General features: G+C 38.7%; 1 protein-coding gene across 4 annotated transcripts in view; it reads left to right on the top strand.

Moving 5' to 3' along the window:
- The window catches only part of GIGYF2 (GRB10 interacting GYF protein 2), a 147876-nt gene that overhangs the window by 34532 nt on the left and 98733 nt on the right, over nucleotides 1–14611 (top strand). For all 4 annotated transcript variants that reach the window (XM_047085571.1, XM_047085569.1, XM_047085568.1 and 1 more), the window contains exons 4-5: nucleotides 9148–9277; nucleotides 10203–10298. In XM_047085571.1, coding sequence (XP_046941527.1) covers nucleotides 9148–9277; nucleotides 10203–10298 — 226 coding nt within the window. The remainder of the gene's footprint in view (nucleotides 1–9147; nucleotides 9278–10202; nucleotides 10299–14611) is intronic.

Below are 14611 nucleotides of genomic sequence, written 5' to 3'. Positions count from 1 at the left end.
GGCCTTCCCTTAGTCATATGAAATGCATATAAACTGAGGAGTGGGGGTCTAAGTAGGCACACTGCCTTTTTTTTGTTTTACCAGCTATGAAAATTCCTTTTGGCTGGGGCGCCTGGGTGGCTCAGTCGGTTGAGCGTCCGACTTCGGCTCAGGTCATGATCTCACGGTCTGTGAGTTTGAGCCCCGCGTTGGGCTCTGTGCTGACAGCTCAGAGCCTGGAGCTGCTTTGGATTCTGTGTCTCCCTCTCTCTCTGCCCCTCCCCCGCTCATGCTCTGTCTGTCTCAAAAATAAATAAACATTAAAAAAAAAAAAGAAAATTCCTTTTGGCAAAGGGAATATATGAAAACCTTAAGGAACTCTGGTAACTCTGAACTAGAAAGCTGCAGTATAAATAGAAGCTGCTACTGTGCTTTTCTGCATGTAACATTACATTCGTTGTGAAACTTGAGGCAAGGAGCTGGGTCCAGAATACTTTAGAATCAAAGTTTAGAGTGATTGCATTCAGTCAGTGTGTAACTCTGAACCATACAGAAACATTTAGTTATACTTTATTTCCTAAGATCATAATTTTTATTACGATGTAAAATATAAATGTTCAATGAAAGACGGAGAAAATGAAGAGATGTACTTGGGATAGTAGTGACGATGGGAGAGTGTTGACAGTTATGGTGGAGACAGACTACGGGTGACTGTATACATGGACTTGTTAAGGTAGGTCTGTGGAGTCATTGGGTCTTAGCTTATCTCTGTATTTGGGATAAAGGTATGTATTATATAATCACCAAAGCAATTCAAAAGGGTGTGATAGATTTAATGGAGGAGCACATTGTTTTTAGGAATAAAACCATTGTTTTTACTCAGATGTTGCCACCTTAGACCTCTCCTGACTATCTATATATAATGTCTTCCTCTTATTCCCTATCTTCTCTGCTTATTTTTTTCTTCATGACCTATATCCAAATAGAACATGGTAAACATTGTATTCACTTATTCTCTTTATTATTTATATTCCATTCTCCAGCTCCCACTAGACTGTGAGCTCCACTGAGGGCAAGTACTTTGGTCTCAATTTTTGTATACTTTGTTCACTGCTGTATCTCCAGTGCCTGCAAATAATAGGTACACAATAAATATTTGTTAAATGAGTGAATGAATTGTTGGAAAGTAAAGTTGTTTTTAATGTTTTTCTCTTATAAATATGTGTATACAGCCTTCAACAGTTTTGTTTGTGTTGCTGCTTATTTATTTTGGAATAATTCCCTGGAAGTAGAGTTATTAAATCAGTTTCATTTTTAAGGCTTTGGATGATGTACAGATTGACCACCAGAAAGGTTGTGTTAGTTTAGTTCCCATCCCCTGCCTGTTTGCTTTACCCTTGACCAAACACTAAGTACTACCTTAAGAAAAACAATTTTTTTTGGTTTTAAATCTGGTAGGTTTAGGTTTTTTGAAATTTTTTGTTAGTTTCAGTAACAAGGTAATTCACGCTTGTTCCAGAAAACCTTGGAGGAAACAGTAGTACAAAAAGAAAAAGAAAAGATCCAAGTTATCCTTAATCCTACCATCCAAAGAACCATCGCTAACATTTGGTTTGCTTCCTCCCATTTTTCTTATTCTTTTTTTTTTTGCAAAATTTTGTTATGTATACTTAAAGACATTTAAAAAAAAAACCCAAATTCATTACACTTGTTATATATATATATATATATATATATATATATATATATATATATATATATATATATATATATAGGGAAGGAGCCAAGGAATTGCCTTTAGGTTTTCTTGTATCTCATTACATGGTCTTAAGGAAGTTTTCCCGAGTGTTTCCTTGCAAGAAAGTGAGGTATTTGTTTCCCCTAAAGCACTTTGTTTATAACTGTGTTGAAATAGTTATGACTTTGTGTTGTGTTTCTATGTGTTTTCCTTACTCAGAAGAGAACAGAAGAACGGCACTGTATTTCTCAGTTTTGGTAAGCACATGTTTAGCCTAGCTTACTGGACATAGGCACTTAGTAAATGTTGGATGAAGGCATTCAAGTCTCAAGGGGGTGGGGAGAAATGGAGGCAAAGAAGGGAAACCTGAGGTTGCTGGGTTATTAGCCATCATCTTTGTGGGGGATGAGCGAAATTCTGGAGGATGGGATGCATTAATCATCCCAGTTTTCAAAAAGAGTAAAAGACATCTATGCAGTCTGAAGGGATAGTAATTCGATGTTATCCAGGGATGTATTTTAGAAGAGAATGTTAAGATTTGTTTAGAAAACATTTCTCACCTGCCTCCTATATTCTGTGCCTTGGATTAGGTGCTGACGCAACAAACATGAAAGGACATGGTACCTACTTTTGGATTACTTATTTCTTTTAATCTGAAATACTACTGTGTGCCCATTTGCTCAAGCCGGAAGTCTTGGAGTTTTCTGGATATTCGGTTTCTTTTACTTCTGTATCTCTACATCTAGTTCATCACAGTGTTGTGTCAATTTCGTCTCCAACATATCTCTTGAAATCTGTTCATTTCTGTTTATTGCCATCACCCCAGTATAAGCCACCACCATCTCTGACATAAACCATTGCAGCAGTGGCCTGATGTTTTCGGGCTTTCATTCTTCTTATGGTTCTCCCTACAGCATCCAGAATAATCTTAAGATATAACTTGGGTCAAGTTTTTCTCCAGAATCCTTCGATAGCTGTATGTGTATTTGTATGACCATTTGTTAGTTTTTTTCTTCCAGTAGCCAGTTAGATCCGTGAAGGTTGAGCAGGTACTTTTGTCTAGCCAAGGTCTTAAGGATTTCGACCTCTCTTCCTTTCCCTCTACAATTCTCTTTCCAACCCCTCATCCTCCTCATTCTGACTCGCCTCTTCTTTCCCTTCCTTCCACTTAACCTCTCCTCCTAGGAGCCCAAGTGAAAATGGTTTCGAAATATATTCCTGATAGCAGAAAAGGCATGTGTAAAGACAAGGGGGCAAGAAACAGCAAGTTTGAGAGAGGAACTCTGAGACGTTGTGTTTATTATAGCGTGAAGTGTGGGAGAGATGAGCTTGGAGGCAGCCCTTCTGTGTTAAGAAGCTCTGGGTTTTATTTGATCATCGTGTGTCAGTCAACAGTTGTTAATCAGGGGACATTTTATTCAGGTTTGCATTGGGAATATACGTATAGTTCTGTGGGAGATGGAAGATGACTGGGTACATCAGTTAGGATGCTGTTGCAGCAGTCCAGGTAAGAAATGAAAGTGTGGACAATAATGGGTTAGTTGATCCATGGGATGGCTTGAGAGATTTAGGATTTAATGTTTATTTATTTTTGAGAGAGAGGGAGACAGAGAATCCAAAGCAGGCTCCAGGCTCTGAGCTGTCAGCACAGAGCTCGACGCAGGGCTCGAACTTGTGGACTGTGGGATCATGACCTGAGCTGAAGTTGGATGCTTAACCAACTGAGCCACCCAGGCACCCCAAGATGTAGGATTTAAAACTGGTAGGATCTGGTAATTAGGTATGGGCAATGGTAGAATGAGTAAAGCGTGATTCCCTGACTGGTAATCCAGTGGTTTAGATGGTGGTGTCCTTATCTGCCTTTGGGATTACGGTGATGAAGGGGGTTGGAATGAATAAGCTGATGAGTAGGGTTTGGGGCTAAAGTGGAGAGGCTGTAAGTGATTGTATATGAAAGCCTTGTTCTCTAGGGGAGAGGTCAGGGCCAGAGTTGAGAATCAGGAGCTTACCCAGAAATGTTTTTTGACTTCACACATCTATATTGACACTTCACATTGCTTTCATAAGCTGACATTAGGATTTGGGACAATAATAAGTGAAGATTTTGGGGGTATCATGGGTTTTAGGAGGCCCTGCTACTGCTACCTGTTAGTTACTACTACTTACAATAGAAGTGGGCCTCTTGTGTTAAACAGATCTCAGTATGGCCAGGAAGATGATGTCAAAGATAGGAAATTGTCCCTTGGATTTGGTGATGTTATTTGTGAACTCTACTGGAGTAGTGGAATTGAAGGGGAGAATCCAGATTGCTCTGGGTTTTGAAGTGACCCGTAATTGGGGTTGTTGGGGATATTTCTGAATGGAAGAGGTGCATAACTGGGGGAATGTGGTGCATAGTTTGGGGGTGCATGCAGTGGTGCATAGCTAGGGGGGATGCTGCATTAAAGGGGTTTTAAACAAATCACTGTTACTTATTTTTTATTTTTAAAAATTATTTCCAGCTTTAAATTTGAAAAAATTTTACTAAAAAAATTTTTTTAATGTTTTTATTTATTTTTGAGACAGAGACAGAGCATGAGCATGGGACAGGCAGAGAGAGAGAGAGGGAGACACAATCTGAAGCAGGCTCCAGGCTCTGAGCTGTCAGCACAGAGCCTGACACAGGGCTCGAACTCATGGACTATGAGATCATGACCTGAGCTGAATTCGGATGCTTAACCGACTGAGCCACCCAGGCATCCCTAACAATTGTATTTTATAGAAAATTTTTTTAAAATTTATTTTTGAGAGAGAGAGCGCAAGCAAGGGAAGGCAGAGAGAGAGGGGACTTTTTTTTTTAATTTTTATTTTTGAGAGAGAGAGTGCAAGTGGGAGATGGGTAGAGAGAGAGGGGGACACAGAATCTGAAGGAGGCTCCAGGCTCTGACTGTCAGCACAGACCCTGACACAGGACTTGAACTCGTGAACTGCGAGATCATCACCTGAGCAGAAGTTGGACACTTAAGTGACTGAGGCACTCAGGAGCCCCAACTTTTTTTTTTTTAATGTTTATTTTTGAGACCGCGTGAGTGGGGGAGGGACACAGAGAGAGGGGGACGGCGGATCTGAAGCGGACTCTACACTGACTGCAGTGAGCCTGACTTGGGGCTCGAACTCATGACCCATGAGATCATGACCTGAGCTGAAGTCGGACACTCAACTGACTGAGCCACCCAGGGGCCCCTAAACACATCGCTTTTAGGTATACTTAGAGACTGAGGGGAAAGCAAATAGGGATTAAATTTCTAGAAGAGAGGCTTGTATGGAGCAAGATCCAAGAGAGGTTAAAGATCACTGGTGGGGTTTTAGGGATATTTATTACCCAGGTATGAGTTAGCTTTTCCAAATATCTGTAGGTGAAGAGGGACTTGGAATAGGATTTGTCAATTATTGAGTAGAGCACAATTATCCTTATTCAGGCCACCATCTTTGTTTGAATTACTCTCCATTTGTTTGGCTGTTCTCTTCACAGTAGCTGGAGGAATCTCTTGAGAATGCGCTCTGGTTACATTACTCTTAATAAATGTGGTGCCTATAAGAAGTATTCAGTCCTGGACACTGGAGGAGCTCTTGGGCATGGGTGATGGGGATCCACTGGAAGGGAACCGGGGTGGTGAGTGGATTTGAAGCCACTTGTCAGGAGCTGATGAACAAATTAGGGATGTTGGGCCATGAGAAGGAAAGACTCTTGAGGCATTGTGACTATTTGCCACTTTGGGAATGATTTTCACTTGAAAGAGCACCTAGATATGCCCTCTAGTGGTAGAAACTATTGGCGAGCACATCGGCTCAGTATAAGAAAGATACGTTAAAATAATTTCTAATAAAATACATATATTTTAAAATTAACGTGTGGCAGAATAAACCCTGGCTATTTTAAATAAAATTTTGAGATATATTGATGGAAGGATTTTGATCTTTTTAGTCATGAAAACCTATGTTTGCATCTTTGCTCTGTCTGTGTGGGCAAGTTGTGTAACCCTTGTTTGTTACTGGGGTTGTTGCAGAGCTGAAATGAAATGAAATGAGGTAGTGCGTATGTAAAATTCCCAGCCTCAGCTCTGAGTGGGTATTAATTCCACTTCGTCAGGAAAGAATCCAGCTTTACATGAATTTGATGGAAAGCAGTTTCCTGGAAGGTCCTTCAACAGAGGTTGGATCACTTCTTTGTGGGCATGTTGTCTTTCCTGGTTGTTCCAACCTGTCTTACAGGAGTTGGACTAAGTGACCTCAAAGTCCAAGAATAATCGGAAAGAAAACAAAAGACCAACCTAGTAGCAGTGAGTACTCTTGGCCCCTAAATTGTGCTCTTAATATGTACCAAAGAGAATCAGGCTCCCTGGAGAAGTGGTTGATTCTAGGGCTGAGGCAAGAAATAATAAGCTGTGCCGGGAACATTTTGACACAGCAGATAGAAAAGAAGCTGTTAAAGACTGCTAAGGTTGTGTCAGAATTAGGTGCCAACCTGAAGAATCTCCCACGGTCAAAGAGGAGACAATTTGAGGGGCGCCTGACTGGCTCAGTTGGTGGAGCATACGACTCTTGATCTCAGGGTTGGGAGTTCAAGCCCCACCTTGGGTGGGGAACCTACTTAAAAAGCAAAAAAGGATGAGACAATTTGGACATTGTGAAGTGCATTGAATTGAAATACTTTAATAAAAAATAATTTGTTACCATTGGAGAATGCTAGTGAACTAAGTCCTTATTTTGAAAACTAAGAAGGCTTTTTTTCTAACTTTCCTATAAGAACAACATGAGTTCTTATAGGAACAACCTATTTCCTACTGAGTAACAACACCAAATAGTGTTAAGAGAGAAGTTTCTCCTTGTAGAAATACTCCCGCTAATAAAGAATAAAATAAAATCACTTTGTAACCTTAGTGAACTTAGGGACCTATGCAGGCATTGGTTCAGGGATTGCTAGACCCATAAAACCAGGGACTGCCTCCTGATGGCATTACACACCGCCACATCGAAGTACTCTTCACTTGCAGTCACCAGGGTACAGGAAATGCAGAGAACAGCGAAACATGGTAAACCTATATCACCAGAATAAGATCAGCAAAATCCAGACTAGAAAAAAATCCTTATCTTTTAGAACATTCTAAAGTATTTACAAATGAAATAACTTCCCTTCAAAAATTTCCTCAAAAAATCTTGAAAATAATTCCCTTCAAAAAATCTTTGAAAGCGTATGATTTCCTTCAAAACGGTATTAAAGAAGGGTTAGATGGGGTGGTGGAACGAGCAGGGTTGGCCATGGGTTATTGAGCTGAGGGCTGGGTGAGTGGTACATGAGAGTTTGTTCTGTAATTCTTGGCTTTTATAAATGTTCAAAATTGCCCATGAATGTTAAAAAAAAGTAAGTGCAAAAGAGAAGATAGAAACATTGAGAAAAGACTCTACCATTGAATTTACTAATACATTCCTTTTTTTTCCCCCTTTTTTTGGTATTACAATGCTCTGATTTCTTTTTTTTTTTTTTTTTTTACTGTGTAGATTATTCTCTTCTTTTTTGCTAATGTGAATGAAGTTAGCAATTTGGGGATGAATTTTAATGCTTCTGTTGAATTTTCATTTAGGCTAAAGTACACTGGCCCCTTTTACCCTTGGTACTTACTACTTTATAGAACTTCAGGTGGCCCCCAGACAATGAGTTGCTGCTGATAGTTTTGCCACTTGCTCTTTGACACAGTGCTGCAGTGGGATCTTACTCTGGCCATTTTTTGCTGAGGTTCCCCCACCTTTTTAAAATAAAAGCATCTTATAAAATTAAAAAAATGTTCCTCTTTCCCCAGTTCCATTCCTTTTAGGGTTATATATTTTTTCTGCCTAACAGTAAATATGGGTTAAATTTTTCTTTTTTTTGTATTTTCATTCTTCACTGCATTTTGAATTTCTCTACATTGATCATTGATTGCTTTTATTAAAAATGAATCATGAAATATTACAGGCATATAAAAGTATAAATTGTAGCAAATATCCATGTACCCAGTGCCAAGCTAAGAAAATAAAACATTGCAGGTATAATTAAAACTCCCTTGATGCTGTCTTTTTCTTTGCACATAGAATCTCATGTTGAGTTTTATATTTGTCAGTTCATGTTTGTGTCTATACTTTTGCTACATTTTGTATGGTTCTTAAACAGTGTAAACTTATTTACAGGTTTACGTGTATCTCTTTTTTGTAAGCTGTGTTGTTTTTTTTTTTAAGTTTATTTATTTATTTTGAGAGAGAGCAAGAATCCCAAGCAGGGTCACACTTCCAGTGCGGAGCCCAGTGTGAGGCTCAGTCCCACATACCGTGAGATCATGACCTGAGCCGAGATCAGCAGTTGGATGCTCAACTGACTAAGCCACCCAGGCGCTCCTAACCTTCTGTGTTTGCTTTTTCTTTCGTGTAGTATACTTTGCTAAATATTTTATTAAACATTAGCAGATTATTCTTTGAAGTGCTTGTTCCATTACAATCCCACAGTTACTACTTGAGAATTTCCATTGGTTTTCATACTTACTAGCAACTGATACTCCAGATTTATTAATTGGTATTGTCAGATTTATTAATTCTTATTAATCTAACAGGTAGAAGGTGATATTTCACTTCTTTTTTAAAAAGATTTTATTTTTAGGTAATGTCCATACCCAACGTAGGGGTCGAGTTCACAGCTCCAAGATCAAGAGTCGCATGTTCTTGTGACTGAGCCAGCCAGGTGCCCCTTACTTTAATCAGGTTACCTTTATAATTTCAAGGGGTACCTGCCTGGCTCAGTTGGTTGAGTGTCCAACTCTTGATCTCAGCTCAGGTCTTGATCTCAGGGTGGTGAGTTTAAGCTCCACATTGGGGGGCGCCTGGATGGCTCAGTTGGATGAGCATCTGACTTCGGCTCAGGTCATGATCTCGTGGTTGAGAGTTCGAGCCCTGTATCCGGCTCTGTGCTGACAGCTCGGAGCCTGGAGCCTGCTTCGGATTCTGTCTCCCTCTCTCTGCCCCGCCTCTGCTCAATGCTCTGTCTCCCTCTGTCTCAAAAATAAATACAGACACTAAAAAAAAAAAAAAAGAATGTAAGCTCCACATTGGGCTCTGTGCTGGGTATGAAGCCTGCTTAAGATATTACAAGTTTGAAACAGTGTCACCTTTTCACTCCAGATTTCTCAAGGATATATCATGATACCTCTTTAAGTTAGGGAATTACCACATGGTTGTCTGTTTCTCAGTGAACTGCTCTCAACGTGTTGTGACAATGGTTATATGAAAGCTAAAATCTTGAGATAATGGGATTTCTTTCTGTTCTTTTAAAGACCTAAAGTGAACATTTTTATAGCACATAAAAACAAAAGTCCTTGGTGCCAGGATATTTGACCCTTCATTTTTGTATTTTATGTCTCTCCTAGGCTCCGAGCTCTGTCCAGTGGTGGGAGTATCACATCCCCTCCTCTTTCTCCAGCTTTGCCGAAGTATAAGTTAGCAGACTATCGTTACGGTAGAGAAGAAATGTTAGCACTTTTCCTTAAAGATAACAAGGTAAGGAAAAAGGAAAGACTTCAGAATTAGGAATGAGATTTCAGGGTATGTACAGTGATACATTGATAGATGATGGACTCATGGTTTTTCTCTTTGTTCCTGCTTTGAAACCTGTAGTAATTGACAGAGAATCTTCTAAGTGTAAGGAGCCCGTGTTTTTTACTGAGGACCTGAGATTTCATTATAGGAATAGAAAACTTCATGGAAACAGAATATTCAGCACTTAATACTTTGTCTGATTTCCTCTCAATGTCTCATTCATGTCCATTTCTATCCCAGTTTGATGTCTGAGAAAGGAGGAATTTCTTTATTGTACCTCTTTTCAGTTAGAAGTTACGAGTGAGAAGAGGAGTTGCTGCTTTTTTTCCCTTCTTGTGTTAAATATACGATTTTTAGCAGAGAGAACATCTTAAAATATGTTACCACATTTGTGTTTCCTATAAATGGTCAAAACCCAAACAGTGTAAAGTACACTTAACTATCTGACTAGTGAGAGATAATATTTTCTGTTTTAACAATATACTTTGTTTTTGCTTTTATTAATGGGTTGGGGATGTCACATTTTAATGATGGCTGCTGAGGACAGATAAAATTGCTTATGAAACTCTTTACTGCCTTGTGCCTTGAGTTAAATGTGAGGATATTTACCCTTCCACTGTGCACTCTGGAATGCCAGAGTTAATGCTGTATATCAAATCTAAAGTGGTGGTCTGATGGGAGGAAGAGGAAAGGGACTGGGGTTGTTAATATTTAACCTTCTCAGAATATGTAAGTACTACTGGAGGTAATTGTGGTTGAATAAGCTTTATTCCATATTTGTAACAATCACCAAGAGATAAACAGAAGAGTATTTTTTTCTTTTTTTATAATTTTTGTTAATTGGAGGGATAGCATTAATTTCATGGTCATGTGTTTGGTCATACAGATACCTTCAGACCTTCTGGATAAAGAATTTCTGCCTATCCTACAGGAGGAGCCCCTGCCTCCGTTGGCTCTTGTACCCTTTACAGAAGAAGAACAGGTTTGTGTCTAACTTTGAGCCTTAGGTCAAACCCTTGTTCCTTTCCACTGAGTTATGAAAACAGGAAGTTACCACTTAGGCTCTAAGGCCCCAACATCCCCACAGGTCTGCCACCTGCTTTCTGTTTTCTTGATATGTGAATGCCTATCTTGGTAGATGAGATTCTGCTTTAGTTCTGAAGCTTTGAGTATTCTGTAGAGGTAAGGAAATGTTTCTATTTCCTTATGGATGATAGGAGCCATCCCTTATAATTTACTTGAGTAGAGGTAATTTTGGGGGGAGGTAGGGCCTTTTCAGAAAAATGTAGTTGTCAGAAGTAATTGGCAACCTGATTTCTCACCAGAGCATTCTGCCACTAAAGGAAAATGTAGATTTTCAGCTCAAAATATGCTTAAAAATGTGTAGTTCTATCACAGATTTTTGTGTATGACATTGTGAGAAAGTTAGATTTTTAGGCTGGAAAGTAGATTTAGTGTTGTCTTTATTTATAGTGTGCTCTTTCCAAAGATAAATAAGAGTTTTTGGTTTTATGGAACTTATGGTAATTGCAGTAAATGGAAAAAAGGAGCTTTGTTGGAATGTTGGAATGCCACTGTAAATGAATCATCACTGTTTTTTTGCTTTTTTAATTTTAAAAACAGCTTTCTTGAGACATAGTTCATATGTCATAACAGTCACTCTTTTCTTTACGTTTATTTATTTTGAGAGTGAGAGAGAGAGTGAGAAGGAGGGAGAGAGAGAGTGGGGGAGGGACAGAGAGAGAAGGAGAGAGAATCCCAAGCAGGCTTTCTACTGTCAGCACAGAGACTGTTGCGGGATTTGAACTCCTGAATCGTGTGATTGTGACTGAGCCAAAATCAAGAGTCGGACGCTTAACTGACTGAGCCACCCAGCTGTGCCTATGTTTACTCTTTTAAAGTATACAATTCGGTGAGTTTTAATATATTCACAGAGTTGTATAACCGTCACCACTGTTTAATTCCAGAACATTTCATCATTATTTTTTGTGATAACTCTGGGTATTTCGTTTACACTGCGGCCATATTTTCTATGAAGATATCACTATTAAGAAAGAGAGGCTGTGGCGCCTGGGTGGCTCAGTCGGTTGAGTGTCTGACTGGCTCAGGTCATGATCTCATGATTCGTGAGTTCAAGCCCCTCATCGGCTCCCTGCTGTCAGTGCAGAGGCCACTTTGGGCCCTCTGTCCCCCTTCACCTCTCTGCCCCTTCCCTGTTTGTGCTCTCTCTCTCAAAAATAAACAAACATTAAAAAAAAAAAAAAAGGCTTGTTAGAAGACCTCTGTCAGAACCGTGTTGAGTTCTAAAACAGGTGTGATATTATTAATCTTTGGTGATTTTCATCACCATAGTGTCATAAGCAGTTTTTGTTTTATGATTTCTTCTGAATTAGGCTAGTTCTGTCTTTATTCCTGAAATGTAATTTCATCTAGAATCATCAGATATTTTCATTGACCAAAAGGTGTTTATTGCTATAAGGAGTACACAGGAAAGGGTTCTGTCTCCAGTGATGGCTGGGAATTTCCTTTTCAAAACTGGCCAATTTCCTTTTCAAATAGATTTGACATTTGGCTATATTTTGGTTTAGTTTTTCTTAAAAATATTCCTATTATAAAGTATTTGAAACAGACAAATTTGAAAGTATTACTACAAATAACGATACATTTACAATTCAGATATATAAATCTTAAAACCATTACATATTTGTGTGTGTTTTTGTTTTAAAAAATAAGATTTCTCATTTGAGACTGCCTGGGGTATACTATACCCCTTCTTTCCCAGGGATTACTTTGAATTGGATTATTTTTCTCATTCATGTTTTATTATTTTCATTACATCCTTGTGTATTCTCTTGCCATAAAAGTTTCATTTTATAGGGCTATAAAATTTAAAAAAAATTTGTATTATTATTTTAAAAATATCTTTGAAAGTAATGTCTGCACTTATTGTGGGGCCACTGCCCTGAGATTGAGAGTCACACGCTGTATGTACTGAGCCAGCCAGGTGCCCCTAGAGTTTGTTTTTAAGTAATCTCTGCATTCAACATGGGACTTGAACTCAGAACCCTGAGATCAAGACTTGTGTGCTCTACTGACTGAGCCAGCTGGGTGCCCCTATAGGGTTATGAATTTTGTATTGAAGGTAGCATACTGTAGTTTTTATTCTGCAGCTTGCTTTTTTTTTTTCAGTCATGATTTTAGATTTATCTATGTTAATACACATAGCTTTAGTTTGTTCATCTCTCTTGCCTAGTATTTCTTAAGTGAGAAAATCCAGAGTTTTTCCAGTCTCTTCTGGTTAGATACGTAGGTTGTTTTCAAACTTTGCTGTTGCAAATTATGCTAAAGTAATCATTCTTAGAACATGTGTTGTAAAATTGGAATTGCTGGATTTGGTTCTGTATTTTTTTAAATTATTATTATTATTATTATTATTTGTTTCTTTGTGTTTTTTTAAATATTTAAATATTTCTTTTTTAAAAATTTATATCCAGGTTAGTTAGCATTTAGTGCAACAATGATTTCAGGAGTAGATTCTTTAATGCCCCTTACCCATTTAGCCCATCTCCCCTCCCACAATCCCTCCAGCATTCCTCTGTTTGTTCTCTATATTTAAGAGTCTCTTATGTTTTGTCCCCCTCCCTGTTTTTATATTAGTTTTGCTTCCCTTCCCTTATGTTATCTGTTCTGTGTCTTAAATTCCTCATAGGAGTGAAGTCATGATATTTATCTTTCTCTGGCTGACTAATTTCACTTAGCATAATACCCTCCAGTTCCACCCATGTAGTTGCCAGTGGCAAGATTTCATTCTTTTTGATTGCCGAATAATACTCCATTGTATATATATATACCACATCTTCTTTATCCATTCATCCATCGATGGACATTTGGGCTCTTGCCTTACTTTGGCTATTGTCGATAGTGCTGCTATAAACATTAGGGTGCATGTGCCCCTTCAAAACAGCACAGCTGTATCCCGTGGATAAATGCCTATGTCGTAGGGTAGTTCTATTTTTAATTTGTTGAGGAAGCTCCATCCTGTTTTCCAGAGTGGCTGCAACAATTTGCATTCCCCCCAGCAGTGCAAAAGAGATCCTCTTTCTCCACATCCTCTCCAACATCTGTTGTTGCCTGAGTTGTTAATGTTAGCCATCCTGACAGGTGTGAGGTGGTATCTCATGGTGGTTTTAATTTGTATTTCCCTGATGATGAGTGATGTTGAGCATCTTTTCATGTGTTGGTTGGCCATCTGGATGTCTTCTTTGGAGAAGTGTCTATTCATGTCTTTTGCCCATTTCTTCACTGGATTATTTGTTTTTTGGGTGTTGAGTTTGATAAGTTCTTTGTAGATTTTGGATACTAACCCTTTATCTGATATGTCATTTGCAAATATCTTCTCCCATTCTGTCGGTTGCCTTGTAGTTTTGCCGATTGTTTCCTTTGCTGTGCAGAAGCTTTTTATTTTGACGTGGTCCCAATAGTTCATTTTTGCTTTTGTTTTCCTTGCTTCCAGAGACATGTTGAGTGAGAAGTTGATGCAGCCGAGGTCAAAGAGTTTTTTGCCTGCCTTCTTTAGGATTTTGATGGTTTCCTGTCTTAATGTTTAGGTCTTTCATCCATTTTGAGTTCATTTTTGTGTATGGTGTAGGAAAGTGGTCCAGGTTCATTCTTCTGCATGTCGCTGTCCAGTTTCCCCAGCACCACTTGCTGAAGAGACTGTCTTTATTCCATTGGATATTCTTTCCTGCTTTGTCAAAGATTAGTTGGCCGTATGTTTGTGGGTCCATTTGTGGGTTCTCTATTCTGTTCCATTGATCTGAGTGTTTTTGTGCCAGTACCATATTGTCTTGATGAGTTCAGCTTTGTAATACAGCTTGAAGTCTAGGATTGTGATGCCTTCAGCTTTGGTTTTCTTTTTCAAGATTGCTTTGGCTATTCGGGACCTTTTCTGGTTCTGTACACATTTTAGGATTGTTTGTTCTAGCTCTGTGAAGAATGTTGGTGTTATTTTGATAGGTATTGCATTGACTATGTAGAATGCTTTGGGTAGTATTGACATTTTAACAATATTTGTTCTCCCTATCCAAGAACGTGGAGTATTTTTCCATTTTTTTGTGTCTTCAGTTTCTTTCATAAGCTTTCTGTAGTTTTCAGTGTACAGATTTTTCACCTCTTTGGTTTTTGGTGTATGGTTCTTTACATTTTTTTAAATGCACAGATGTGGATAATGTAATGTAGGTGTTGCTACATTTGTTTCTGTAGTGTTTTAAGCCCTTTTGCACTCTTACCTGCAGC

This window comes from Lynx rufus, unplaced genomic scaffold (assembly GCF_022079265.1).
Source record: "Lynx rufus isolate CCGP_SWC_20201006 ecotype Redwood Valley unplaced genomic scaffold, mLynRuf1.p SCAF_2, whole genome shotgun sequence".
Classification (NCBI taxonomy): domain Eukaryota; kingdom Metazoa; phylum Chordata; class Mammalia; order Carnivora; family Felidae; genus Lynx; species Lynx rufus.
The sequence above is the reverse complement of the archived record's forward strand: the minus strand, read 5'-3'. Positions and strand labels throughout refer to the sequence as shown.